General features: G+C 50.4%; 1 protein-coding gene across 25 annotated transcripts in view; it reads right to left on the bottom strand.

Annotated features, from left to right (window-relative positions):
* The window catches only part of Megf11 (multiple EGF like domains 11), a 330,509-nt gene that overhangs the window by 30,988 nt on the left and 272,718 nt on the right, over nucleotides 1–26,803 (bottom strand). For all 25 annotated transcript variants that reach the window (XR_008212813.1, XR_008212814.1, XM_052711804.1 and 22 more), the window contains 4 exons: nucleotides 25,381–25,555; nucleotides 4,546–4,666; nucleotides 3,490–3,653; nucleotides 2,418–2,520 (listed from right to left, as the gene is read on the bottom strand). Coding sequence is in view for 23 of the 25 variants with exons in the window: in XM_052711804.1 (XP_052567764.1) it covers nucleotides 2,418–2,520; nucleotides 3,490–3,653; nucleotides 4,546–4,666; nucleotides 25,381–25,555 (563 nt within the window). In the remaining 2 variants the exon portion in view is untranslated. The remainder of the gene's footprint in view (nucleotides 1–2,417; nucleotides 2,521–3,489; nucleotides 3,654–4,545; nucleotides 4,667–25,380; nucleotides 25,556–26,803) is intronic.

The following is a 26,803-nucleotide window of genomic DNA, read 5'->3' as shown; positions in this document are numbered from 1 at the left end:
GTCCCCTCTGACCTCCACTGCGGTACACACAACCCCACTCTGTCATACACACACATGCATTCATGATCTCTATCAGATTTATTTTTAATTTAAAAAGAAATACACAGTCTCAGCTATGTAGAAAGTTCAAGGCTATCCAGGGCTACATGAGACCTCAAAAGAAAATATGTGTACCTATATACACACGTATTTTATGTCACATATACACGTCTATAAAAGAAGCCAAAAATGCTAGCTGTCCCCAAGACATGCTGATAAACGATCCTCGATTTGACAAACAGCAACCTATGGGGAAATGAATGGAATATCTCAGTAAGAGAGGGGGTAAGATCTACAGTCCCTCTGAGCTCAAAGAATATTTGAGCTGGGCTGGCTTCAGCCTGGAGGCTAAGAAAGAATTTTAAAAAGTCAAGGTGGGGATTCCTTCCAGGCAGAGTGGCAGTCTGACGTGCGTGTGCTAGGTGATTAGACCAGGCCCAGAAGACCAGCCGGTCTTTGGAAGGTAAGCTTCAGAGGCTCCAGGCAGCACAGGATTAGTTTAAAAGTCATGTCTGACTTGTTCTAAGGACAGGGGCTGCGAGAAAGAGCAACAGGAGAGTGAAGGAGAGCAGCAGGACCAATTTGGAGGAGGTGTCATTAAGATCAGACCAGCGCTCTCAAAATCAGGGCAATGAAGATTTCAAGTAGCTCTCCACTTGGCTGTAGCTGACAGCGTAGGGGGACAATGTGAAGGCTGGAGCCTTGGTCCACACTGAGGGGTAGCTGGCAGGGGACCCTCAACCTGACATGCTGTAGAGGAATGTCCTTGGCCTTTGGCTGCCCGAATAAAGGTGGGGAGAATCCAGCAGAGTGAATACTGAGAATGTCCACAGCTGGAAAGCAGTGGGATCATCAGCCAGTGGTCACTGACGTGTGCACTGCTACAGAAAGCTTCCTGTGCTGTGGGTTGTCACTGGCCACCGGGTGCCAGGTGCTGAGCAGCTCACAGTACCCTTCACTGAAATTTCAAAGTGGCCCCAAGGTTGCTTGTGAGGATTCCAGTTGTCTATGCTTTATGGGTGGAGACTTTAAGGCCATGTAAAGTAGAGGACTTGCCAAAGTTACAAGCCCAGGCAGTCTGGCTGGGTTCTGTTCTTAGCAACCTAGTTTAATTGTCTCAGCGTGTAGCAGACCATAGGTATGGGGGTAAGTAAGGCAGATGCCTTCCTAGGGCTGCTATGCAAAGAGTCACTCAAACCAGAGTCCCAGGTCTAGTGTGGTGAGTGTTACAGAGGAAGGACTTGGGTCACCAGAATTCATAAATGGGCTCTTTAGTCCCAGGCAGGTAATCATAGACAACCTTCCACTCGAAATCTGGCATAAGAGAAAGAATTATCAGGACTGGGGGTGTGACCCACTGCCGCAACACTTGCCCAGCTCTTTACATGAAGAAGAGAAAGGGGATTTACGGAGTAAGATGGAGAGCTATCAAGAGAGGGGAAGAGGGCAGGTGCAGAGCTGAGGAATCAGGACGGTCGTCAGGGCATGGTGGGGCTTGCCTCTAAACCAATCCCAGCACTTGGAAGGCTGAAGAAGGAGATGATGCACAGAGTTCAAGGCCAGACTGGGCTAAATAAATAGTAAGTTCCAGGCTTGACACAGCAACACAATGAGATCCATCTTTAATAAAATAAATAAAGTTTACTTTGGCCTAGGTGTCTGGAATGACTGAGTGGTGGAAATAGGGCAGAAAAGAGGAGTTGGGCAGGCCCACATCACAGGAGGTGGGACCTTATGACAAGAATTCTGGATTTTTTTGTTGTTGTTATTTTTTTTTCAAGACAAAGTTTCATGTAGCCCAGGCTAACCTTAAATTTGGCTATGTGGCCAAGGATGACCTTGAACTTCTTGATCCTCCTGCCTCTTTCTCCAGATGGGACTACATGTGTGAACCACTGTATCTGGCAATGATCTTAGATTTTTTTTACATGAGTTCCATCAAGCCACAGAAGTGAAAGACTGGTTTATAGGTTCCCTCTGCTCACTATGTGCAGAATGTATTCGCCTGGGCAAGATGGACGGCATGAGACCAACCAGGAGGTGAAGGTAGGGGCCCGTAGTATCAATGGGCTGGAGAGAAGTAGCAGGGTTTGCCCTATGTGGGATAGATGTAAGGACTGAGATTCTGAAGTGCCGTGTTCTCTATACACAGGCTGAGCACCTGTCAGCCTTGAAATGTGTTGTCCTGAAAACAAAGCCTTAACATTGTGTGTTTTTAATAAAGATCTCTGTACAGAGATCTGGGCTGAAAGGGAGCGGGTGGAGGGGAGGTGCGCATTGGGGGCAGGAAGAAAGGGACAGATGAATAGGCATGAGGAGAGAGGGAAGACAGAGAGCCTGGCTTCACAGGGCCTGGGCAGTGGCAGGGCAGAGGTTACCTGTCCATCCTGCCAGGCAGCAGCAGTGGCCTGTGACAGGATCGCAGCCGTCGGCGTGACTGCAATCACAACGCTCGCTACAGTTCAGCCCAAACGTGCCATCCTTCGGGGAAGAGGCAGAGAAAAATGATCATACCTAGGCTCCTAGAGGTTCACCCCCTTCCATCAGCTCTTCAGGGATCCAGAGATGGGACTAGGGCACAGCCATGACGCTGTGTGACTGGGGACCAACAGGGCTGTGGAAAAGTCACTCCAAATGACCATCTGGCTGTATTAACAGGAACGGGAGAGGGAAATAATGATGGCCCTGCTCTGTCTTCAATATAGCCTCCAGGTGGTCATTCAAATTGTAGATTAAAATACACTTTGTTGTTGACAGGCATGGCGGAGGGGGGCGGGGATTGCTTGTAATCCCAGCAGTTGGGAGGTTAAAGCAGGATTGCCATGAGCTCAAGAGATCCTGTCTCACAAAACAAAACATACTTGGTGGATTCTGACACGACTGTCCCACCCATGGAATGAGGAGCGCCTACATTTGTCACTGGGGAAGGAAACATGCTCACGAGGTCTCAAGCGCCCACTGTGCCCTGTTCTCTTAATTCTTGTACCAATATTCTGGAATGGCGCCACCCAGTGTCACTTTAAAAATGGGAAGCAGCTGGAGAAACACACTTGAGGAGGCAGGATAAATCCCATGCTGGGTCTCACATCAGTTGGTCTAGCAGCCTAAGGCTCAGTGCTTGAGTTGGGGTTGCTGCTGAATGGCTTGGCTTCATGCCCCATCCCTAGTAGTGACCAGACCGCAACTCAAATACTACCCAGAAATGGCCGTCCTGCTGCTTTGGAGGACTGAGAGTGCCTTGGTGGGGTGGATTCTGTAGCTTCCAGTCAATCTGCTTACCAAGAGCAGCACTGGGAAAAGCATTGAAGTCCGAGTGGCCATTTTATAGATAGGAGTGTTGAGGCCACACAGAGGTTAACACTTCCTGACTCAGAGCTCTTCTCTGTGGACTGTGTAGCCCCCGCCCCCACCTCCAGGGAGAAAGCACAAGGGACCATGGTGGGTACTCACCGGGCAAGGCAGTTCACAGGAGTCCCCCAGCCAGCCTGGGGTACAGGCACAGGAGCCGTCAGAGGGGCTGCAGGCTGCCCCATTGGCACAGACACAAGTCTCATTGCAGTTCAGGCCCCACGTCCCACTGGGACATGGCAGGGAACAGTCCGGGCCCTGCCACCCTGGGGAGAGGGCAAAAGGTATCACCTAGCCATGCCCAGCATGACTTTCTGCCCGCTTCCCCAGCATCCCTGTCACCACAGCTGCCTAGATCTCCGTCCCTGACACAGGGTTCACACCATTTATGCTGCCTGGAAATGGGCCCACTGGATCAGGGGAGTGGCCTTTGGGGGTGTCCTCCCCGCACCGAGGCCATGGGTGGGGTTCAGCGGCACATCTCCATTCTGAAGTCTGTCACTGTTTCTGCCTCCAGGACCAAAACTCTCCCTCCTGTGTTCCCTCAAGCAGGAGGCTACCCCTGAGGACTGCAGACCCCTTCTTCCCAGCTGCTACCTCCAGGTGGGCTTCCTGAGGGAGACCCGACCCCAAAACCAGAATGGAAAGGAGCCAGGTGCACCCTTTTCTCTCCTTGTCTTGGGCTGGACCCTCCTTAGTTATTTCAGAGAGCATTTCGTTATGTAGCCCAGGCTAATCCAGAACTACAATTTCTCCTACTTCTGCACCCCAAGTGCTGGGATTACAGGTGTCTACCAGCATACCCGGTGTGCACGGGGCCTTCGGCAGTGGCTATGTCCCTATGGACCACTAGTACCTCCACAAAGTCCTTTTAGCTTCCACCAGCTGAGTCATACAGGCCCGGGGAACTCAGTCTCCCCATTCTGTCCCTGCAGCCCATGTGGCTCACCTTCTCTCCATGCTCTCAGCAATTCCAAACCCAGAAGGAGACTCTCCTACACTCCTAGTCTCCTGGTTCCAGCTCTGGCTCTCCTTGGCTGTAATCTGACCTGCACAAACTCTTTGAACCTGAGTGGTGACGGGGCTTGAGCAGTCCCACCTGAGCCCCTCAGCTGTTGGCACACCTGAGCCTGGAGACGGAGCTGGAGGGAGACTTACCCTCTTGGCAGGTGCAGGAACCATCCACAGGGGAACAGGTGCCGCCATTGCTACAGCTACATACGGATGAGCAGTTGGGACCGTAGGTCCCGGCAGCGCAGGGAGCCGCACACACCTCTCCCTGCACAAAGAGGGCCTGGGTGTGAGATGAGCTGTTCCCAGCCTGGGTGGCTGCACAGGCAGTGCAGTGCCCTCGCAGTGCCCTCGCAGTGCCCATGCTCTCGTTCCCAGCACCTAGTCTCTTCTCTGAGACAGGGTCTCACTGCGTAGCCAGGCCTGCACTCAAGCTCACAGAGATCTGCTTGCTTCTGCCCAAGAGTTGGTGGGGGTGGGGGTGGGGTATTAAAAGTATGTACCACCATGTCTGGTCCCCGTTCTGTTATTGGCAAAAGTAACTTTGCAGGTGTGACAGAGGACCTCGGGACAGAGGACGCTAAGGTACTTGGATCATGGAGGTGGGCCTAATATCAGAGTCCTCAAATCAAGTGATTAGAGAGACACATACCCTAAATCCTCCCACAAACAATGAAGATGGTGGCCTCTAGGCTGAGCTTTATACAGCCAGCAAGAGAATGGAGATGCTGATGGACAGTCCTAGGACCAGATCCGGCCAGCAACCAGAAATGAACAAGCGGGAAACTGATCCTCCCCTAGAGCCTCCAGGAGGTGCTGCTGGGCTCTGTGGTTTTAGTTGGAGGCAGGTGCTTGAACTGCAGAGAAGCTGGTGCTGGTTGAGGCCAACACACAGGTGGGGATTCCTGGCAGCTGCAGCGATTCTCTCCAGTTGGGGGAGGGTCCCAGCCTCCACACCAGAGCCCTAGGGTGGGCAAAATCCCTGGAAATGTGACCCCAGGAGTCTGCGTTAGGTCTCAGCAACACAGCTTGTAACCTGGTACCTCCTATCAGTTGAACTGTGGGGGAGTAAGGGGGTTGGGAGTCAGAAGGGTGGGGGGTGACAGGATCAGACTCTGTGTAGCTGAGGAGGACCCTGAACCTTTGATCCTTCTGCCTCCACCTGCAGCTTGAGGAGATTACAGGCCAGAGCCCAGTGAGATTTCAATCTGTTTTAATTCTCACCAGCATGGTGCACAGAGAGGCAGCTGATCCACGTTTGTTGGTGCCTCAGAGAAGTCAGATGGCGCTGACGGGTAGCTTTTGAGTGCTCTCTCGGGATCTCACACACGGTCTCCTTTTATCCTCACCACACCTCAGAGACACAAACTCTTGCTTCCTGTTCTTCCCATGACCCAGCCAAAGGCAGTTACGTGAGAAAGCCATGTAATGGCCCAGGTCACGGAGCTCAAGGTAGCTGGGGTCTCTTTGCTCCCAGGCTGGCTCCTTGACCATGTCACTGGGTGCTGTGAACCAGCCTCTCTGGGGGCCATTTTGGGACATGAGGACCCTGATTTCAGACAACCCTAATGCGGGGTCAGAAAAGATGACCAGGCAAGCAGAAGGTAACCAGAGAGTCCGCTGCAAGGATGACCTCCCCTAGCTGTCAGGAAGCTCAGGACGAAAGCACCCAGAGTTACCTGGAGGAAGGATCTTTGTCAGTCATGAGCTATCTGCTGACCAAGGATGGCGTGACTCCTAGGAGAGCGGGCTGTCTTTAAGGCCAAGTTCTAAAACGGGGCTCAGCAGAGGGCCACTGATTTCTAGCTCCGGGCTAGAATGAGGGCCTCAGCCTCAGGGGTGGATGTGGGTGGTGCCTCAGCCTGGTGGGGGTGGGGTGCATGTGGGTGGTGCCTCAGCCTCAGGGGTGGATGTGGGTGGTGCCTCAGCCTCAGGGGTGGATGTGGGTGGTGCCTCAGCCTCAGGGGTGGATGTGGGTGGTACAGCACAGGGTACTGGCAGTGATGGTAGCTCCTGGGGTGGGCGAGGTGAAAGATCAAGGTACAGGGCAGAGGCTGGGAGTGAGGACCTCTGAGTCTTGGGGGCAATGAAGGCTGCCCAGGATGCAGCTTGATGTGGGCAAGACAACATAGTGGTCCAGGCTGGGGGTATTCCAGGGGTGAACAACTGTAAAGGGGCCTGAAGACAGTTGGAGGTACAGCTCATTTGGTAAGAGTGTTTACCTGGCATTCATTAGGCCCAGGGTTCTGTCCCCAGCACTGCGTAAAGTGGGCACAGTGGTGCACACCTGGAATCCCAGGGAGATGGAGGCAGGAGGATCAGAAGTTCAAGGTCATCCTTAACTACATAGTGAGTTCAAGGCCAGCCTGGGCCACATGAGACACTGTCTCTATATCTGTAACAGCCCCCACACCTTAGCACAACTGACTCCATGATGGAAGTGCCGTTCAGGCTGTAAAACTCAGCACGAAGACAGCACCACCTGCCAAAACTAAAACAAAGGCCTGATCCATCACAGTCCGTAGTTCTGGGGAAGTCTCTGAATGTACTAACCTTGATTTTGGGTTTCTTGGTTTTGCTCTGGCTAACTGCTCTTGCTAACTGAAGTATGTCAACCTAGAACATGGTTTTTGTGATTAAAAGCTCACCCTGAGAAAGGCCTGGTGCTACCGTGGGATCACAAATACTCAGTGTAGTTGTTGGCTGGCTAATAAAGGCTTTCTATTGGCTTAAACCCATGTCTTAGCAGTCTTTTGTTAGCAGCCCTGTCTATCCTGGAACTCACTCTGTAGATCAGGCTGGTCTCGAATTCAGAGATCTGCCTGCCTCTGCCTCCCAAGTGCTGGGATTAAAGGCATGTGCCTGGCAATAAAATAATTTTTAAAAACCTTTAATTAAAAATAATAATAATGAGGGATGGAGATATGGCTCAGTGGGAGAACATATGCGCAAGGCAAATCTGACCCCTTCAGTTTGATCCCCTCCCCCAGTTCCACAAAATAAATAAATAAGCAAGCCTCAGATAAACCTTGCTATTGTGGAAAGATATAACATCTTCTGAAAAGAATATGACAAGAGCCTGAAGAGATGGTTCCAGGTTAAGAGCACTGGCTGCTGCTCTTCCAGAGGACCCACGTTGGGGTCTCAGCACCCACATGGCAGCTGACAACCACCTGTAACTTCAGTTCCAGGGAATCTGACACCTGATCTGGCCTCAGTGGGCACCAGGCACACAGACAGAAACCCAGACAGAAAAATAATAAAAATGAATGACAAGCCCCTCAAGATTTAAGCAGAAGGGAGTGGGGAAGGACAGATCCATTTCTCACCAACTCAGCCCCGTGAGCTTGCCATTCATTCCCCCTTCTCAGCTCTTTAACTAGCATACACCAAGTACATAGTCTTAGAGGCTGGGAGGACCAGTTTCTGCAAGGTCACCCTATGCCAAGCGATGTTCCAAATACTTTCATTTGTTCCTGAGAGGAAAAAAAAGAGGGGGGGTAGAATCTGGGCCTGGTGGCACATGCCTGTAATCCCAGCTACTTAGGAGGCTGAGGTGGGAAGATTAAAAAATCAAGGCCAACCTGGACAACTTAGTAAGACCCTGTCTCAAAGCAAAAAGTAAAAAAGATGGGTAGGGGTGTGTGTGTGTGTGTTAGAGAGCTTGTATGGCATGCACAGGGTCTCCAGTTCAATCCTCAGTACTAGGAGAAAGGAAAGAAAAAGACAGCATAGGAGGCCATGGTGCCGTGTGTAATCCTGCTCTGGCTGTCCACTGGCTTTCAGCATGCCTCGCCATCTACCACTGATAGTAAGTTCAGTTTCCTGACCTTCACAGTTCAGCAAGCCTGAGCGCAAGTTTCCCTCCAGTTGGCTTCTGGTTCTCTAGACTCCAGCCTATGAGCTGAGGGTCAGGTGGTTCTGCAGTTGATTGGCAGCCTCTGGTGACAGGCATTTGCTGTAAGCCAATGGTTAGCCTTTTTTAGGTGAGGCTATGTAGGGTAGTCCCTGGCCTGGGTCAACTGATACTGCCTTAGCTACCAAGAGTCACTAACAAACCTTAATCTTGCTAATATGGGTTGTGTCTAAAGCGAGGCAGTTGGTCCTGTGTCTCCATGAGCTTGTGTAGCAGTTTACTTCTGTGTTTTTTGCCTCTGGTGGATCTGTTTTTCTACTTTGAAGAATCAGTTTGATTATATTCAAGGCTAGACTAAACCGTCAGTGTTTGGAACTCTGCCAAGACATGACCCTGGATATATGTATATTGACCCAGGTGGACTGTGGGTACACACTGGCTTCCACTGTGGGCAGGACCAGACAGCCTGGGCTCTGTCCCCATGCTTCTTGCTCAGGCCAGCAATTCTATGAATGTTTGCTGTGGGGCCAGTGGAGAGCCATGTTCTAGGCTCTAGGGGCACAGGATGATCTGGGGCCCAGCCTCTGCCTGTGTTTTTATATTACCAGCCTTTAATCCTGTCCAGGACTCCTTAAGGAAAAAAAAATCTCTGGTCTCCTTCACTGAAGAACAACTGCAGGTTTGACGCCAGCCTGGCCTATATAGCAAGCTCTTAAAAGGAAGAAAGGAAGAAAGGAGGAAACAGTAAGGGCCCATGAAGAAGGATGGGGCACCTCATCTCAGTCTGTTTGAAGTTTCTCACCAGCTGAGAGTCAAGAGGTCCATCACAAGTTACGAAACTTGCTGTGAAGATGACCTACACAGAGTCTTCCTTCTACACGGACATTTTATAGTTTTCTCTCTACTCAGGCATTGCACAGTCTCCTTTACATGCACCTGTGTACCCTTCCTTCTACACGGACATTTCAAATAAGGATGCTCCCATGGTATAAGCCACACTTGAGGGCTGCAGCAGGATCTTTGAGTTTAGATGTACTCTTTCAGCTGGAAGTCTGTACTGTCCCTGTTATGGACACAATGTGGTCCGTCTGCTTCCCGACTGCCAAGCCAGCCTCATGCTCCGGCTGCCGTGCCTTTCCCACCATGATGGACTGTATCCATCAACACCTAATGATTATCCTTTGAATAAGTAGGAGAAAGAAAGCCCAAGAGAATGACAGAAGAGACCCATGTTTTCGTCACCTCTACTTTCCTGCTGACCACACAAAATTTGTCTTCTGTAATATATAGCGAGTTAGAAATAACCATGCAGTTCTCCAAAGCAAACTGACAAACCCTGAAACTTTCTAAATCTCACAAGCGAGACCACCTCATTTATGGTGAAAGCATGTCTCAACATCCTTGTGACCTAGTATAATACCAGCTCCTTCCATCCTTTGGCCCGTGTTTTTATATTATCGGCCTGCATCCTGTCTAGCACTCTTTAGGAGAACTCTATGGTCTCGTCCATTGAAGTACAAAACCCAACTAACAACTAACAACTACCACCACCACCACCAATAAATATCTCAAATATCTCGAGACCCTTTGAACAATGGCACTTCAGAAGTCACCCAGACCATATATACGACTACAAAGAAGCTGAGGGGAGCTTCCTCTTAAGAAACCCACACCAGCCGGGCGGTGGTGGCGCACGCCTTTAATTCCAGCACTCAGGAGGCAGAGCCAGGCGGATCTCTGTGAGTTCGAGGCCAGCCTGGTCTCCAAAGCGAGTTCCAGGAAAGGCGCAAAGCTACACAGAGAAACCCTGTCTCAAAAAACCAAAAAAAAAAAAAAAGAAAAGAAACCCACACCCAGGGGATGTCTGAGCAGCTAAAAGCACTCACTATGCAAACCCAGCTGAGTTTGATCATGGACCCCACGTGAGTGTGCAAGGAGAGAAGCGACTCCACAGAGTTGTCCTCTGACAGCCACACATGTGCTGCGGTACGTGTGCAACAGCACGCCTACATACACAACAGCAATAATGAATAAAATGAATTACAGAACACTTTCCGAGAACTGCGGCCCCACACGTGAGCGTGCACTGTCCTCTTGGGTCTTGTAGCCATCCTGGCAGGAATGATGGTATTTTAAAGAGACACGCGTGTCCTCCCTGTGACCATCAGACTGTGTGTTGATGGAATTTTGTTAATGGGCAATTGGAATTTCCCCAGGAATCTCATGCTGAGAGAAGGGAAAGGCTGGGGCCTGGTCTCCTTGTCTCCCAGGAGGAAATCTCACACAGCTCTGACGGTGCAACTGCCTATGGGAGAGGCTGGAGCCCAGACAATGATGGGGAACCCTACACCTTGACCACGACTGCTTAGTTATGTATGCCTCTAGCTGTCTAATGTGCACCTCATGTCAAAACCCCAGGATAGACAAGGTGGTGAGAACAGGGTGTCACTGGGCTTCTTTTGGCCATATGACCCGATGATTACACCTCCTTTTCTGATTTTCATTAACATCTGTTTAATTGGCCCATTGAGGACAGGTGACAGGGACTAGCTGCTTGAACTATGGGGGCCCACACTCTGACCCTGACTACTCCATAATGGTCCTTTGTCTCGCTCCCCTTTTGTGTACATGCTTAATCTACGCTAAATCTCTTTCAAAAATAAGCTCCATCCCTACATAACACTGACTGGCCCTGAAGTTCTCTGGTGTGGTCAAGAATCCCAAGCTCCCTGGAGTGGAGGTCTCTGGGAGAACTCCTCACTCACGTCGCTGTGGGTGACAGTATAAGGCTGCCCCTGCTAGCTGACTGTTTACACAGTGCATTTACCACCATAGGGCATCAAAGGATGTGCCCATGTCTTGATCCAGAACACTGGTGTCCATGTGTTCTGCTGTTCTGTCTCTTTAATGCACAAGCACTTCTGGGAAGGAGAAGCCTCTAACCTACAGGATCTTGTCCCTGGCTCCTACAGCGGGCTGCTCACCAGGACTCCGGGAACCAGGCCTCTTCATTCTGCTGTGAAAGGAGGCTGTGGACTTCCTCCTCTCCTGCATTATTAGAGATGCAGAATGGACTGTTAACATCCTGAACCCCATCTAAGAGAGCTGCTGGTGGCGTGGAAACCTCATTGCTGCCCCTGAAAGAATGAAGCCTCTCCTTCTGCCTCCCTCCCTGTACAAGTCAGCTGAGCAGTGTTGGTGCTAACCCTGGTGCCTAATGACTTATATGTTCTATGAAATGTGATTCAAATGCTGCTGATTGACTTTTTTCTCCCTCACAATATGCTGCTTTGTAGTTTGGCTCTGTTTGGGAAAATTAATCAACAGCTGGGCCTCTTATGCTGAAAATCCCTTCTCCTCGAAATGGTCAAGAGGTTAATGAGTGTTTTTGGGCATCGAAGGAGAGAGAGGACGGAAGGGGTTTGCTCCTCCCTAATATGAAGGAGGAAATTGTGAAAGTTCATCTCTGGGTCCCCTTAAATACACTCAGTGGGTGGGAGGCAGTATAAATGGGGTGGGACTGGATTCTTTACATGCAGGCTAAGGAGGCTTGTACACCCACTTGCCTATCAGAGCTCAGCAGAGGGGCCCCAAGAAACAGCAACCAGAGAAACTGCCCTGGCCCACATGGACTTTTTCTTTTTCCATTTTTCATGTATGTGTGTGATGTGTATGTGTGCACGCATGTCTTTTGCATGCATGTGTGTGGTGCATGCATGTATGTGCACAGCCATGTGGAAGCCAGAGGTTGTCAGGAATCATCTCCTATCACTCTTCCACATTATGCACAGAGACAGGGTCTCTCTCAAACCCGGAGCTCACAGATACACTTGGTCTTTTTTGCTAGCCGGCTTCCTCTGGGGATGGAATCACAGGAGGGCTGTCATGCCCACCTGGCATTTATCCATGTGTATTTTTGCTGGAGGAGGAGATGAGATAATTCCAGAAAGACAGACCCTAGACTTTCAGGCAGGGTTCATGGGTTGCAGTGAGGCCAAAGCTGTGACCTATAGTCCCTTTCAGCTCCCATGTCCTTTAATCCGCTGCTCCTTCTCCCTTGCAGACAAGGCCCCCTTCCTGTGGCACTCACTACAGTGGCAATGGAATTATCATTTAGAACTCCAGTGATCTCTCACTAGCTAGTAGGAACATGAGGGTGAAGGCTGAGTAGGAATCGCTTGGCCCTGCTAACCTCACTCCAGCCCAGTGCCTCAGCTGGAGTCTGTGGTCAGTTCGTATACACTGACTTAATACAGACATTTAAGATATTGGTGGGGGGCGGGTTAAGTCCGTGTCTTCTGTAGTCCAGGCTGTCTTCCAACTCTCTCTGTAGTTCAGACTAGCCTTGAATTTCTGACTCTCCTGCCTTCAGTTTCTGTGGTGCTGGGGATGGAACTGAGGACTTTATGCATGCTAGGCAAGCATTCTGTCAATTGAGGTATAGTCTCAGCCAGGAAATACTTTCTAAACCACTGGTATGTGTCAGACACAAGAGCAGGAAGTGCTCCCGTGCTGATGGTTACTGGTGCTGATGGTGTTGCTGACTCGGGATGCCTTCAGCATCTCTATCCCACCTCCCTGGCCCTTGCTTGAGTGGGAGGGCTTTATGCAGTAGCTTGCTCCCCATTCCTGGCTTCTCCCTCTCCCTGCTCCCTGGCTGAGCCCTGTCCTGGGCTCTTGTACTGTGCTTACCACCTGAGGAGCGGGGGCTGCTTCTAGCTACAGAAGGGCCATTTCAGCATCAATTGCAGGTCATCTGGGCCAGAGGGAGGCTTCCCTACAAGGCTGGGCCTGAGTCTTCCTGGGAAAACACTGATTGTAAGTAGCCATAACCATCCTCCAAGCTTTTATCATTAGTGGTTTATCTCAAACACTGGCATTTCAGAGCAAGGCATGTAGTCTAGTTGGTAGAGTGCTTGCCTAGCATGCATAACATATACCCAGTACCAGTACCACCTAAACCGAGCATGGTGGCACGTACCTGTAATCCCAGCATGTGGCAGGTAGAGACAAGAGAATCGGGACTTCAAAGTTATCCTTAGCTACATAGTGAGTTCAAGGCCAGCCTGGACGACTTGAGACCCTGTCTCAAACAAAAACAACAACAACACACCTTTGGCATTTTTAGATAGCAAAAAGACTTGTCTCTAAATGTCTGAGAATGGCCCTACTGGGTATTGGGAGACCTTTCTAGGTACTGAGAATGGGTGTGGGTGAAGGAAGCAGGGATGAAAAGAGGCTAGCATGGGAGGGGCATGGCTGGCTATACCTCTCCTTGCAGATACTCTGAGGACTGTTTTTAGTAAAAGAGTGTGTGTGTGTGTGTGTGTGTGTGTGTGTGTGTGTGTGTGTGTGTGTGTGTGTGTGAGTGCATTTATACTGCCAATAACTGTCAGTTATTGGACTAATACAGGACTAATACCCATGTGCTGTATGCACTCCATGCCTCAGAAAAGCATACATATCATCTGAGGTGGGAAGAAAGCTAGGGATACAACCTAAGCCTACTGTTTCAGGGTCCTGGTTCATGTAGAAGTGGGAACAACCGGTATGTGGCCCGTGAACTGTGTTCTCTGCAGGTGCTGGGACTATGCGCTAAGCTGTCATATGTCATATGTCAGGTGTCTGGACTTGACCTGTTGTAGGGATCTGGGTGTGGTTTCAGGTCACAGGCACAGAGAGGTGCCAGTCTGTGAGGAAGCTGGGGTGCAAGTCTGGGCACCACGCCCAAGGAGGTTGGGGTGCAGGAAGATACTTCTGAGCCTGGTGGGACCTGTTCAAGCTCTTTATCTGTGGAGGGTGATGGGAGCGTTCAGTATGGAAGACCGTGAGGAGGATGGCTGCGTCTCAGTCTCCAGCCCAGCGGTGCCTGATTTGCCCAGTGTCTGGTCTCATCCTCCTTGGGTCCCTACGACCCACTCACCCGTGTGGATGCAAGGAAAGGGCCGAGTTTCCCTACACTGCCTCAAGTTTGCAGACTACTTGCCTCACCGCCCACCACCCCATGGTCATGAGCGAAGGGGGCTCAAAGAGGACCCTGCCTCAGCCACCCAGCAGAGAGGGGCATACTCTGTCCAGTTGAAGACAGGTGGAGGGCAATGGGCCCAGCATCGATTGAGTGCCTACTGCATGTGACACTTATCCAGCACCCACTGTATGCTGGGGCTGCGCTGTTATTACCTCCTTGCCTGTAGGAATGAGGTCAAGGTCAGCTCCATGTTGCCATACCCCTGCTCTAGGCTGCAGTGGCTCTTTTCTGCCTGAGCATTAAGCTCAGGTCCCCACCCAGGCCTTAGGGCCCAGACACTTGAGCTCACACTGCCCCTCACTTTTCCCACACCCCTGCTCACCTGTGTCCCAGGGCCTGATGGTCTGGGAGCCCCCCAGATACCTTTCCTAGGCTGGGTTCAGGGAATTGCACCCCCCTCCCTTAGAACTTTGTTTCACCAAACAGGGTCTCACTTTGTATCCCAGGCTGGCCTTGAATCTTCCTACAATCCCCCTGCCTCAGCCTCTTGAGTGCTTGGACTACAGTGTGCCTCCTCCCAAACCAGGTTGTTCCACCCTCCATTTTCTTATTTATTCATCGCTTTTTTTTCTGTAACATCTCTCATTTTCCAGGCATAACCAAACCTCTGGCAGGAACCTCTTCCCCTCCTGCGGTGTGTAATTCCTCTACAAATGGGATTACTAGCCGGGCGGTGGTGGCGCACGCCTTTAATCCCAGCACTCGGGAGGCAGAGCCAGGCGGATCTCTGTGAGTTCGAGGCCAGCCTGGTCTCCAAAGTGAGTTCCAGGAAAGGCGCAAAGCTACACAGAGAAACCCTGTCTCAAAAAAAAAAAAAAAAAAAAAAAAAAAAAAATGGGATTACTAGTGATCACCACTAGGGAGAGAAGGTTTGGGGCAGGGCTGTGGTGTCGGGTCGGGGCTGGAGATGGAGTCCACAGTCACAGCTGGTTCTTCTGTGTCACATACCACAGACCCGGTGGGTTTGGTCGGCAGCCTGTGTCCCTCCTCCTTCCCTGTGCGTCCCCTACCCTTCCTAATCACTGTCACCTCTGAGCATCACACCAGCCTCAAGGGTGACAGATTTGTAGGAGATGAAGGTAAGACACAGAAGAATGAAGTGACTTGAGCCAAGTCTAATAGTGGATGGGCACAGAACTGGGGCTGGAGCCCAACTAGACTCCGGGCTGGTCCTGTGCTTGGCACTGGCTGGAGGGGAGCCTGGCTGTGGAGCCCCGAGCCCAGGGTCCTAGCCCCTCACCCTCCATGTACCCACAGTTATGTGGTCTTGGACAGGTGTACTCTGCAAGACGGTTTTCCCATCTGGGAGATTCGGTGGCATCTGACCTACCTCCCGAGGAAGAAAGAGGTGGGAGGCCACTTCGCTCCAGCTGAGACATCAAGCTGTCACTTGTCCTTCTCCCTGTTAATGGCTTAGGAAGGTCTCTAGCCAAATAGAACTCTCCATTACAGCCCTCTCTTCTTCAGGCACTGTGGACTCAAGGCTAAAGCAGGTTCTGGGTTCAAACAGTGTCAAGCTCAGCTACCAGGTACTGGGGAAGGTCACTTTGCCTCCCTGAACATCAGTCTCTTCTGCAAGGTGGGGGTCCTCGCAACACCCATCTGAAGGTTTGTTTCGAACGAAAGGAACACAGTACTGGGTTGGCTGTGCTCGGCACTCATGGTGCACGCCCCTCCTCACCCCAGTCATGCATTTCAGACTGTCCAGCGAGGTTCTGGACACCCTCAAGAATCTGAGGCTCAGACCCAGGTCTTGGATCCTGGCCAGCAAGAGTCTCATCTATACAAAGTGACTTAGGCAAAAAGAAATTTGGGTATGTTGGAAGCATGAGTGCCTAGGACCTACCCTGACACCTCCAGCTGCCTGCAGAGCCGGCACCAGGCCACCACCCGAGTGATGAGGGCACCGAGAAGGGCAGCGGGAGCTCCACAGGAAAAGGGTGGTGTGGAATAGGAAGAGAAGACTCAGCAGTTTTCCCTAATGAGGCCGCAAACCACAGAGTCCCAGGGGGGGGAAGCTAGCCTGAGCCTCAGTGACACAAAGCCAATTCTCTCTACTTTGCTCTGTGGATTAATTGCCAACATGATTTAACTTCCTCGTACACACCACCCCGAGTCTTCACCACTATCCCTCCTGCCCAGGGGAAAACAAGCTCGTGACAGGCAGGTGAAAGAGGCAAGAGCACTGGCTGGAGTTCTCACCTCCGCTCCACCCCAGCTCTGCCTCATTTCGCAATGTGACCAGAGTCAAGTCCCTCTCCCTCTCTGACCTCAGTTTCTTCCCCCACAGAGTGGAGGTGGGGGTAACTGTAGAAGTGCAGCCTGTCCTTCTGGCTCTGCTCTTGAGAGAGAATTCCCAGATCCCCTCGACAAGCTCTGGGCTGCCACTCACTCTGTGTCCTTGTGCATGGCTGTCCTTCTTAACCCATTGTTCAGAAAGGAATCTGGGGCTCTAAGGCTGAGCACATGGCTGCAGATGCTGAGGGACAGATGGGGCTTCCAGCACAAACCCATCTGATCACAAGTCCTTGCCTGTGTTCAGGCCCTTTTACTTAAACCCTGCAGAGTCCCATGATGCATTTTAACAAGCATTCATTGAGCATCTACTACATGCCAGGTTTTGTTCTAAGCGCTGCATACATTTTATACTATCCAATCCTAAGAATCACGTTAGAACAGAATAGCAATGTTCCCTGTGTTCCAGATGGATTGTTACTGTTTATAGCCCAGCCTAACTTTGAACTTTCTATGTGGCTGAGGATGCCTGTGAACTTCTGGTCCTCCTGCCTTCACCTTTTAAGTGCTGAGATTACAAGCATGTGTCACCTTGCCAGGTTTGTGTGGTGCTAGGAATCGAACCCAGGGCTTTGTGCATGGTAGGTAAGTAAGTGCTTTACTGACTGAGCTGTGCGCTTAGCCCCATCTCATAGATGAAAAATTGAATTAAAAAAAAGCCGGCAAATGGTACAAAGACGCTCGCCATGCAACCCTGTGACCGGGAACCCTCAGTGGAAGGAGAGAACCACCTCCTGAAAGTTATCCTACACACACACACACACACACACACACACACACACACACACACACACACACACACACACACACACACACTGTGGTATGCACATGCCCCCCTCCAAGAATAATGATAAATAAAAAAGAAAAAATCCGCCGGGCAGTGGTGGCGCACGCCTTTAATCCCAGCACTCGGGAGGCAGAGCCAGGCGGATCTCTGTGAGTTCGAGGCCAGCCTGGTCTCCAAAGCGAGTTCCAGGAAAGGCGCAAAGCTACACAGAGAAACCCTGTCTCGAAAAACCAAAAAAAAAAAAAAAAAAAAAAAAAAGAAAAAATCCGAGCCTAGAGACACTCAAGTAACTCTACTAAGGCCACATAGCAGGAGGTAGCAGTCCTAGAGTTTGAGAATTGCTGTGTGTGTGTGTGTGTGTGTGTGTGTGTGTGTGTGTGTGTGTGTGTGTGTTCATATTTTTGGTAATTTTAAAAGATTTGCACAGTCTTGCTTACACAGCCATGGCAGCTAGAGGGTGAATTTGTATGCCTAGTACTGCATCAGGAAAAATCTTTTATGACAATAATCGAGACAGTAGTCCGTGATGGGGGCAGGGCAGGGAATGAGACGCTGCTTTTCTGCTCTTAGGATTAGAGTTGATGGAACAGGGTCTGATGAGCAATGAAACAATTAAAACAGGAAATGAACAGGTGTGCTGTGTGTGTGTCACCCGGCTGTCATTACCATCCTGTACTCTCTCCTGGCCACACCTGCCCTCACACCAAAGTTCCAGCTCAGGAGCCACACAGAAGGCTCTATGCATCCAGCCTGCTGAGGGAAGCCGAAGAGGGATGTCTTTAAAGGACACCCAGAAACCTTGTGTGGAGAAAATTCAATTGCTGCCCCACTGATCTGTAACTCTCACCCCCTCCTGCCTTCCCTAGCCCAAGCAGCTGAGCTTTGCATATGACCTATGGACAGAGAGGAGAAAGCTGAGAAAAAATGCGGGAAGGAGTTGGTTCATTTGGGTGATGGAGTACCCGCTCCCCTCGCCAGCATGCAGGGCTCAATAATGGCAGACAGGGCTTCAAAAAATTGCAGCATGAATAGATGAGCCCTTTAAGGTAATAGAAATGCTGTCATCCTAGGGAGAAATATGGGCCCCGAGTCCTGCGGGAGGGGACACTGGGCCCTTCTGCCCTGCCTGCTGAGCTTTCGGTCCCCATTATAACCAGAACTAAAAGAAGGCATCAGGCTGAGGAATGGTCAGGAAGACCCCTTATCTCCTGGCCCCCAAAGGCTCCATGCAGGGAGGAGGCTGCAGGAAGGGACTGGGAAATCAAGGCATTGCAGCCTGGCTGTGACCTTCCAGCCTACTCCCTGCAGGCACTGTCGGAACAGCAATTAGTTCTAGACCCAAGTGTATAGGAGGCTCCATCAGGCAGTGCCTTAATAAAAGAGAGGTGGGGTGGGCAGCAGAGACATGCGCACGGCTGTGAAATCAGATGTTTCCCTCTGTGCTGAGAAAGCATATTGTCCTTTCTGAGGACATAGCTGCCCTACAGCGTCCACCCTGGAGGAAGCTGCAGTTAAGGGTTCCCTTCTTCTCATCCCATCTGCATCTGCATCCCAGACAGGCTCTCAGGCCTCTTCAGGTGGGCATCAGTGGTGTCAACCTTTTAAACATGGCCGTGAGGGCTGACACTTGTTGAAAGATGACTAATACACTCTTTGCATAGGCCAATTAGCTTGATCAGCATACTAATCATCGGGATTTATGGTCATTTCCTTTTCACATACCATAAAACAGGCACAGAGAGACGGTATCCTGTCTGAGGTCACACAGCTATAAAAAGCAGTGACGCTGGAATCTAAAGGCAGGGTGTCTGGCTCCAAGTCTCTGTAACCTCTATACTGTGTAAGGTGAGTTGTCTAAGGTACGCCTTTGCGCCAGGAACTCAGAGGTGGTGCTGCAGGACAGCTCCTTCTGCTTCCTCTTTAAACCCGAGCGAGGGGTCTGACTAGATAGTTCAGGCAGTAAGGGTATAAGGGTGGTTGCTACCACATCTGATAACCTGAGTTCAATACCTGGAACCCGTATGGTAGAAGGAGAGAACTGACTCCTGCAAGTTACATCTGCATGCATCCCACAAAATAAATACATGTAATAAAAATAAACAAACCTCAGAGAGGCTCATGGGGGTGGGGGAAGAGTCAAGTCCCAACCTCACCAGCAAACGACCCAAATCCCCCTTTCTACAGATGTCAGTCTGGAAACTTCTACATTAATGGTCCTGCTAGTCCCAAGGATTCCATTCATTAAAGAGACTTCGCCAAGCAAACGGTTCATGTGGCAGGCATGGTTGGTGATGGTTAGGAGCTATGAGGTTAGGGGAGACAGGCCCTTGTCCTCAGGGAGGCAGCCTGAGCGGGAGCCATGGGCTTTGAACATAGAAGGGGTGCGAGTGTGAATCCTCCTGAGAGGAGCGTCTATGGAAAGTGTCATGAAGAGGCCATCTGGAAAACTGGACAGGATGTTCATAAAGACGGGGTGCAGCAAGGAAAGAGGAAAAGAGACAGGTTTGGGCAGAGTGAGTCATGTGTGGTCACATAGCGGATGAAATGAGACTGCAGAGTGACAGAAGGCAGCGGTGTAGATTTCCTTTGGTGGCAATGAGGAGTCTCGGAGAAGGGTTAAAATGCACCCGGCCTGCAGAAGACTGAATGGTTCCTCATGGCCTGCCCCCTCACCTACAGTTGAGCTTTTTCTCTAGCCAGGGTACTGGGGAAGAAAGCTCCTCCCCTCCTCTCAGAGACACTGCCAGGACAGGGCTGCAGGTACCCCAGGACTTTAACATGACATTCTCCCCAGGCTGCCCCTCCCCCAGACTGGAGCTGTCTTTGTCTGGTAGAGCAGCTAGCGGAGATGCATGGCACTGTCCGAGGTGCTGAAACCCTGTCTAACCCAATCTGAAGCACTCCTGATCCCCAGAGTTTCCTTTGGACAGAGAATTTCATTCCCATTTTTTTTTTTTGTTTGTTTTTTGTTTTTTTCGAGACAGGGTTTCTCTGTGTAGCTTTGCGCTTTTCCTGGAACTCGCTTTGGAGACCAGGCTGGCCTCGAACTCACAGAGATCCGCCTGCCTCTGCCTCCCAAGTGCTGGGATTAAAGGCGTGCGCCACCACCGCCCGGCTCCCATTTTTTTTCAAAGGAGAAATAGAACCTAAAACATGAGCAGAATCCAAAATATAACTTGGTTCTTGCCTTCTAGGCCAGTAACTGTTTTTCCCGTATCAGGAAGGCCTCATGCCCCTCCCCAATGGATGCTCTGAGTGATCCTTTTGCCAAGACTAAGCTAACACAGAAAACGACCCTCTCTTCTACCCAGTCTTACTCCTGTCTCTCTACATGATGACAGTGGCATTTCACAGGACCTCCTGAGGGACAAGTCAGAATGGCCCACAGGTGCTGGTGTAGGCCTGCCTAGACTAGCAGGTGTATGCTTATGAATCTGCCTCACCTGGGATGCCTGGGTACAGCTCACCCCGATACCCTCTAGGTATCACACGTGTGCTGGACTTGAGAAAAACAGCATCTACTCTCTCTACCTTCATAGCTTGGCATCTGAGCAGGTACCTATTGTGGTTCAGGCCCTGATTTGTAAACTTATGTAGGAAGCTCCCTACTCTCACCACAAGGTCCCTTGTCATAGATGAGGACAGTCAGGCTTAAGCAGGATACAGGACTCGCCATAGGCAGAGGCAGTAGTGGAAAGCTGGAATTTCAACTCTGGTCTGTGTTGTTCTGGAGTGTCTCGTCTACCCAAACTCATTACCATTCAAGCATGTAGTAGCTCCTGCCACTTCACTTCTGGCTTTCTAATCCTGGCCAAGTTTCTTTCCCTGTTTAAATTCCAGATCATTTGCAAGCTAAGGAAAGTGGAAGTATATGTCTGCAGGGCTCTCATGAGACATAAAGCAGATGATGCATGCAGCAGGAACACAGTGAGTGCTCTCCGCTAGGCTGACTATCATTATGATCGGACAAGATCCTTGATGGCTGGATGGGTGTCTGATGAGCCTTGCCACACCCCAAGTCCTTGGCATCCTCAACATCAGGGTCTTAGGAATGAAGGGACAATCGTTAAGAGTCATTAGCATTAGCCCAGGCCTGTTCCTGACCTCTGGCCCATGGCCTCATAGGGTGGAGACTATCAAGTCCCTGAGCTCCCAAGGGCAGTTCTATTCTAACTCACCAGCACCATTCATGTTTACATGCAGTCCAAGAGCCTCCCAGCCCTTATAGGGTCAGCATTCATAAAGCTGCCCTCACATCCTTCTAAAGGGCCCTTGGAAGGGAGCTGGGGGTATAGCTCAGTTGGTAGAGCGCTTGTCTAGCATGCATCCATTACCAGCCTGGCTACGCAAACACAGCAGCAGGCAAGGCTGATCGACTCCTCCCATCTTACATGGAGAGGGAAACTGAGGCCCAGGAAGGTGTGGAGTAGAATGGCCAAGGTTACCGAGTTTAGGATGAATCTCCAACGGCCAGAAATGAGCTTTTAAAATTAGCTCTTTATTAATTCCTCATGTCGTGAAATCTTTCAGCAAACAGGCAGGTATGTAGTCACAAATCAACGAACACACAAAGGCACTGCTAATTATTACTGACTGTGGGATGCTCCGGGGGAGACTGGGCTCAGTCTGCTCTGCTGATTGATGGCCCCATCCCCCATATTACCAAGCTGGCTAATTGCAGGAAGTCACATCATTCAGAAGCTGGGGCAAGGAAGGAGTGGCATCTCCCCCTGGATCCTGGAGCTCCTGGGAATGAGTCAGGCCATTGAGAACAAAGACTGCTTTGTAATCACCTCCAGCAGCCCCTGTCCAGCACCACCAGGCCCCAGGAAAGCCTCTCCAGGTATATAATGAGGTTGAGCAGGAGTGGGAATTCATGGAGTCTCACCAGGACAGCGTGCTTACAATCTGTTTTAGCTTAGAGCGCCAGGTAGGCTGGACTCAACGGTGAGAGGATTCTGATGATCTGATCACCAAGCCCCACAAAGTTCAAAGACAGGAAGTCATTTACATTCTAGATGGGAGGCAGCAGCCTAGCTTCCAGTGGGTCCCTGGCTGGGGGCAGTGAGCACATGGACAGACAAATGCTACCTTCCCCAGCCCTCCTGGAACCTCAATTTTCTTTTCTGAGTAGCAGTGATTAGTCAGACAACAGGGGGCAACAGGGGAACAGAAGAGGGAGAGAACGACCAGATCCATGACAATGCACATCACCAGACCATGATGACTCTCAGCCAGCCCCCAATTAGGTGCACCAATGTGCTCATGAAGTCTGCATAGTAAACAATCTCAGAAATCAGTGGCTTCAGGGCTGGGGACATAGTTCAGTTGGTAGAGTGCTTGCCTAGCATGCATGAAACCCTGAGTTTAATCCCCAGCACTACATCCATGGTGATATGTACCTGTAGTTCTAGCACTAAGTGGGTGGAGGTAGGAAGATCAAGAGTTCAAGGGCAGCTTCAGCTACACAGTGGGTTTAAATCCAGCCTAGGCTACATGAGGTTCTATCTAAAAACAGAATCAGTGGATTCTTCCTCCCCTGTCTGTGTACATTTGTATAGGAAGGGCCTGGGACCTGAGAGGAGAAGCCATGTCAAAGTCATAGACCTTCCTTAGTAGCCAGACTAGGACAGGGACAGAATGTCCCTCCTAGCAGCCTGCTACCAATTGCTTCTGTGCCTGACCTCTTGATGATGGGATAGCTTTAATCCCAAATAACTATTTGCCAGACTCTAAACCTAGAATGCCACCATTATTATTATTTTTAATATGTATGGGTCCTGTGCCTGCATTTATATCTGTGTGTGTCTGGTGTCCTCGGAGACATGAGCAGGGAATGGAATCCCCTGCAAACGGAGCTACATATGGTTGTGCTGGGAATTGAACCCAGTTCCACTGGAAGAGCAGCCAGTGCTCTTAACCACTGAACCATCTCTCCAGGCTCTAGTGCTTCCATTCTTTTAGACAGTAATGGACCAAAATTCTTGCCAACACAGGCAAGTAAGAGAGAAACTATGTAGAAGAGACAGACGACAGACTTCTTTCCCTTTAAAGACCCCAGAGTCCATGTCCACCCAGCTTTATCTGCTCTGGGAAGAAGCATGTTGGAGCTCGATGGCATTTTGTCTTAGCCTAGCTCTGCAGACCAGGAGCACTCGCTCTCAAAAGATCCACTGCCATGATGGTCACAAGAGCTTAGGAATCAGTGGATTTATACCATGCCAGCCAGCCGGCCCTCAACCAGGCCAGGCTCACCAGCACCTCCAAGGCCAATGACCTTGCAGTCAAGGCTGAAAAGCTTGTTCTTGGAGAAGGTAGCTGAGACAGTAAAGGGCTTGCCTGTCATGAACTGAGTGAGGACCCGAGTTTGATCTAGAGACTGCATAAACCAAGTTTGTAGGTCCATGCCTGTCATCCTAGCACTGAGGAGACAGAGGCAGGAGGATCCAAAGTTCAAGGTTATCCCTGCTACATAGCAATCCAGAAGACCTGTAATACATAAGACTATCTTCAAAACAAATCACTTTAGGAAGGAAGGAAGAAAAAAACCTGCTATACATCTGGTTCCTACACAGTGAGAACCACTGACCAGCAGCACCCACAACCTGTGGGAACTCAGCAGACATATAAAGCCTCAGCCACACCACAGACATGCTGGATCTGAACCTGTAATTTACCAAGGCCGCTATCTATGGTGGCTCCAGGCATCCCCTCTCTGTAACCTAGAAAGGTGAGAGCCCCTTCACAGAGGATAAACAGAACCCAAGAGGTCACATGATTGTAGGTAGGACAGCCAGAATGTGTGTGACTTGGTTATAGGTTTCAACTCCACAAACACTTCTCAAAGCACAACGGAACATTATCTCTGGGGACACCTAAGTATGGGGGTCTTCAGAGCACTGAGCATATCCCATCCCCAGTGTCAGCTTCCCCCAAATCAAACCTTGTAAAGACCAACATGATTGATGAGGAAACACAGTGAACAAACACGTAGGGGACCGTTCTCTACCTAGTAATCAGACATGCAAACGAGAGCAACATTCAGGAGCCATTCTCTACCTATATAATTAGCAAGACAGGAAGAGAAAAAAAAGCCCAAACTGTTCTGAACAAGGCGCATGCATATACAAGCCGCGACAGCATAGATTTATATAACCCTTTGGGAAAGTGATCTGGCAACATCCATCAAGAGCCGTGAATATATTGTGCCCGCTGACCTGGGAATTCACCCGAAGGAAATAATTCAATAGGACGGCGGGGTGGGGAGCCTCATGAAAGAAGATGCTCACTGCAACACTGGCTGTGAACATGGGAAAATCCTAATATTCTGCAGGAAGGGAAGGGCTGGGGAAACTGGGCATCTATCAGTTCCTGCTCTGATAAGGCAGCCATCTGAAATGAAAATTAAGAGGTCCAAACAGTAACACAGAAACATGAGGAAAAGAAAGAATGGGACTGGAGCTCAGAGGCAGTGAGTGCGCTGGCCTCACGTGTGGGAGGCTGTAGGTTCAATCCTCTGGACAACGCCCCCATACCCACAACACCCCCTACCCCCACACAGAATTAACATTGCCCAGCCTCATAGTGCATGCCTGTTATCCCAGCACTCAGAAAGCAGAGGTGGGTGGATCTCTGTGATGTTGAGGCCAGCGCTGTCTACATAGTGAGTTCCAGGCCAGTTGGGGCTATACAGTGAGGCTTTGTTTTAAAATAAATAAACAAACAAACAAATAAATAAGTAAGTGGAAAATGTATGCACAGGAGGACAGGGAAGAGCTGGAGGGAGAGGAAGACAGTTTCAGGGTCAAGGACAGTGGACAGACTCTGTTACCTTTGCAGTTATAAACCTCAGAGAACAGCTTCAAGGGCTCTCAGACACACTCTATGTCTGAAGGTGACACAGAGACAGTCCTATCCCTCATTCCTAAACAGAGGGTCACACTCCAGATTGCCAAAGGTATGGGGAGCTGGCCCACTGGGGACCAGGGAGGCTATAAGAGGCCTCTCCTGACTTACCATGAAGCCTGGGGCACAAGTGCAGCCCCCAGTGATGCTGTGGCAGTCAGCGCCATTCTGGCAGGTGCAGGGCAGCTGGCAACCGTTGCCATAGTAGCCGGCAGGGCAGGACTCATTGCAGAAGTGGCCCGACCAGCCTGGTTGGCAGGTACAAGCTCCAGTGACCGGGTGGCAGCTGAGCAGAGGAAAAAAAAGGGGTAAGAGGACATCCCAGTCAGGGTTGCAACTGTGTCCCTTCCTCGCCCTCCCCAAGTCTAGCCTTCCCACTGCAGTAAGAGCAAAGGACCCCTGTGGTTAAGCTAGTCATGCCTTCTTTATGAGAAGATGTCACGGCCATACAAGGCTCATAGTTAAGCAACTTGCCTAAGTCATTCAGCAAGGAGGTACACCACTAGGATTAGAACCCAGACCTTCTGATTCTCAAACATGCACCCCCCCCCCCCTTTTTTCTTTGAGAGAGGGACTCATGGAGCCCAGGCTACCTTTGAACTCCCTATGTAACCGAAGGTAACACTGAATTTCTGGTACTCCTGCCTCCACCTCCCAAGGGCTAAGATGACAAGTATGTGAAGTATGTGTTACCATACCCTGTTTACGCAATGCTGGAATCAAACTCAGGCCTCCTGCACACTAGATAAGGACTCTACCAACTGAAATATATATATTCTTTATTTTTGGTTTTTCCAGACAAGGTTTCTCTGTATAGCCCTGACTGTCCTGGATCTTACTCTGTAGACCAGGCTGGCCTTGAACTCACAGAGATCCACCTGCCTCTGCCTCCCAAGTGCTGGGATTAAAGGCATGCACCATCATGCCCAGCTTGTATATTCTTTATAAACCACCACAGCCCAAAGTATGGGGCAGTGTCTTACTCCCTTGACTTACAGACTCTGAAGTCCAGAGTTCTCATCACTCAGCCCTCACCCACAGCAGATACCTAAGGTGGGGGAGGGGACCCTTGTGAAGTCAACCATGATACTAGTAGCTCTCCCCGGAGTAGACTCTTGGAGAACATTGATAAATAAGAGTTCAAACAAGACCTCAGGATAGGGTGGCTCCTCACTGACAATGTGTGTACCTAAGGAACTGCCTCTTGGGCCTCCTGATGCTCTGTAACGGAGCGAGCCCTTCTCCCTCTTTTGTCTGTGAAGGCTACAGAAAGAGCCATTGGTGGCAGCGTGACCGTGGAGTGGGCCAGTTTTGACTGATCATGGTCTGGTCCAGCAGCCAATATCCATTCCTGATCAAGAGCCCCCAAATATAGTAATAGGGTGTCTCTGCAGGGGTGTAACTGACTCATGACACCATCTGCTGAGTCCACATGCTGGGGCATTTTCCCTAGGATGGTCTCAAGGATGGAAACTAAGGTGGGCCACTCCTGAGAGGCCTCTGATGGGCTCCTGTGACCTCAAGACTCCTTCGC

The sequence above is a fragment of the Peromyscus californicus genome, unplaced genomic scaffold (genome assembly GCF_007827085.1).
Source record: "Peromyscus californicus insignis strain IS unplaced genomic scaffold, ASM782708v3 Scaffold_11__1_contigs__length_118956290, whole genome shotgun sequence".
Taxonomy (NCBI): Eukaryota; Metazoa; Chordata; class Mammalia; order Rodentia; family Cricetidae; genus Peromyscus; species Peromyscus californicus.
This window is presented reverse-complemented; position numbering and strand designations above follow the sequence as displayed.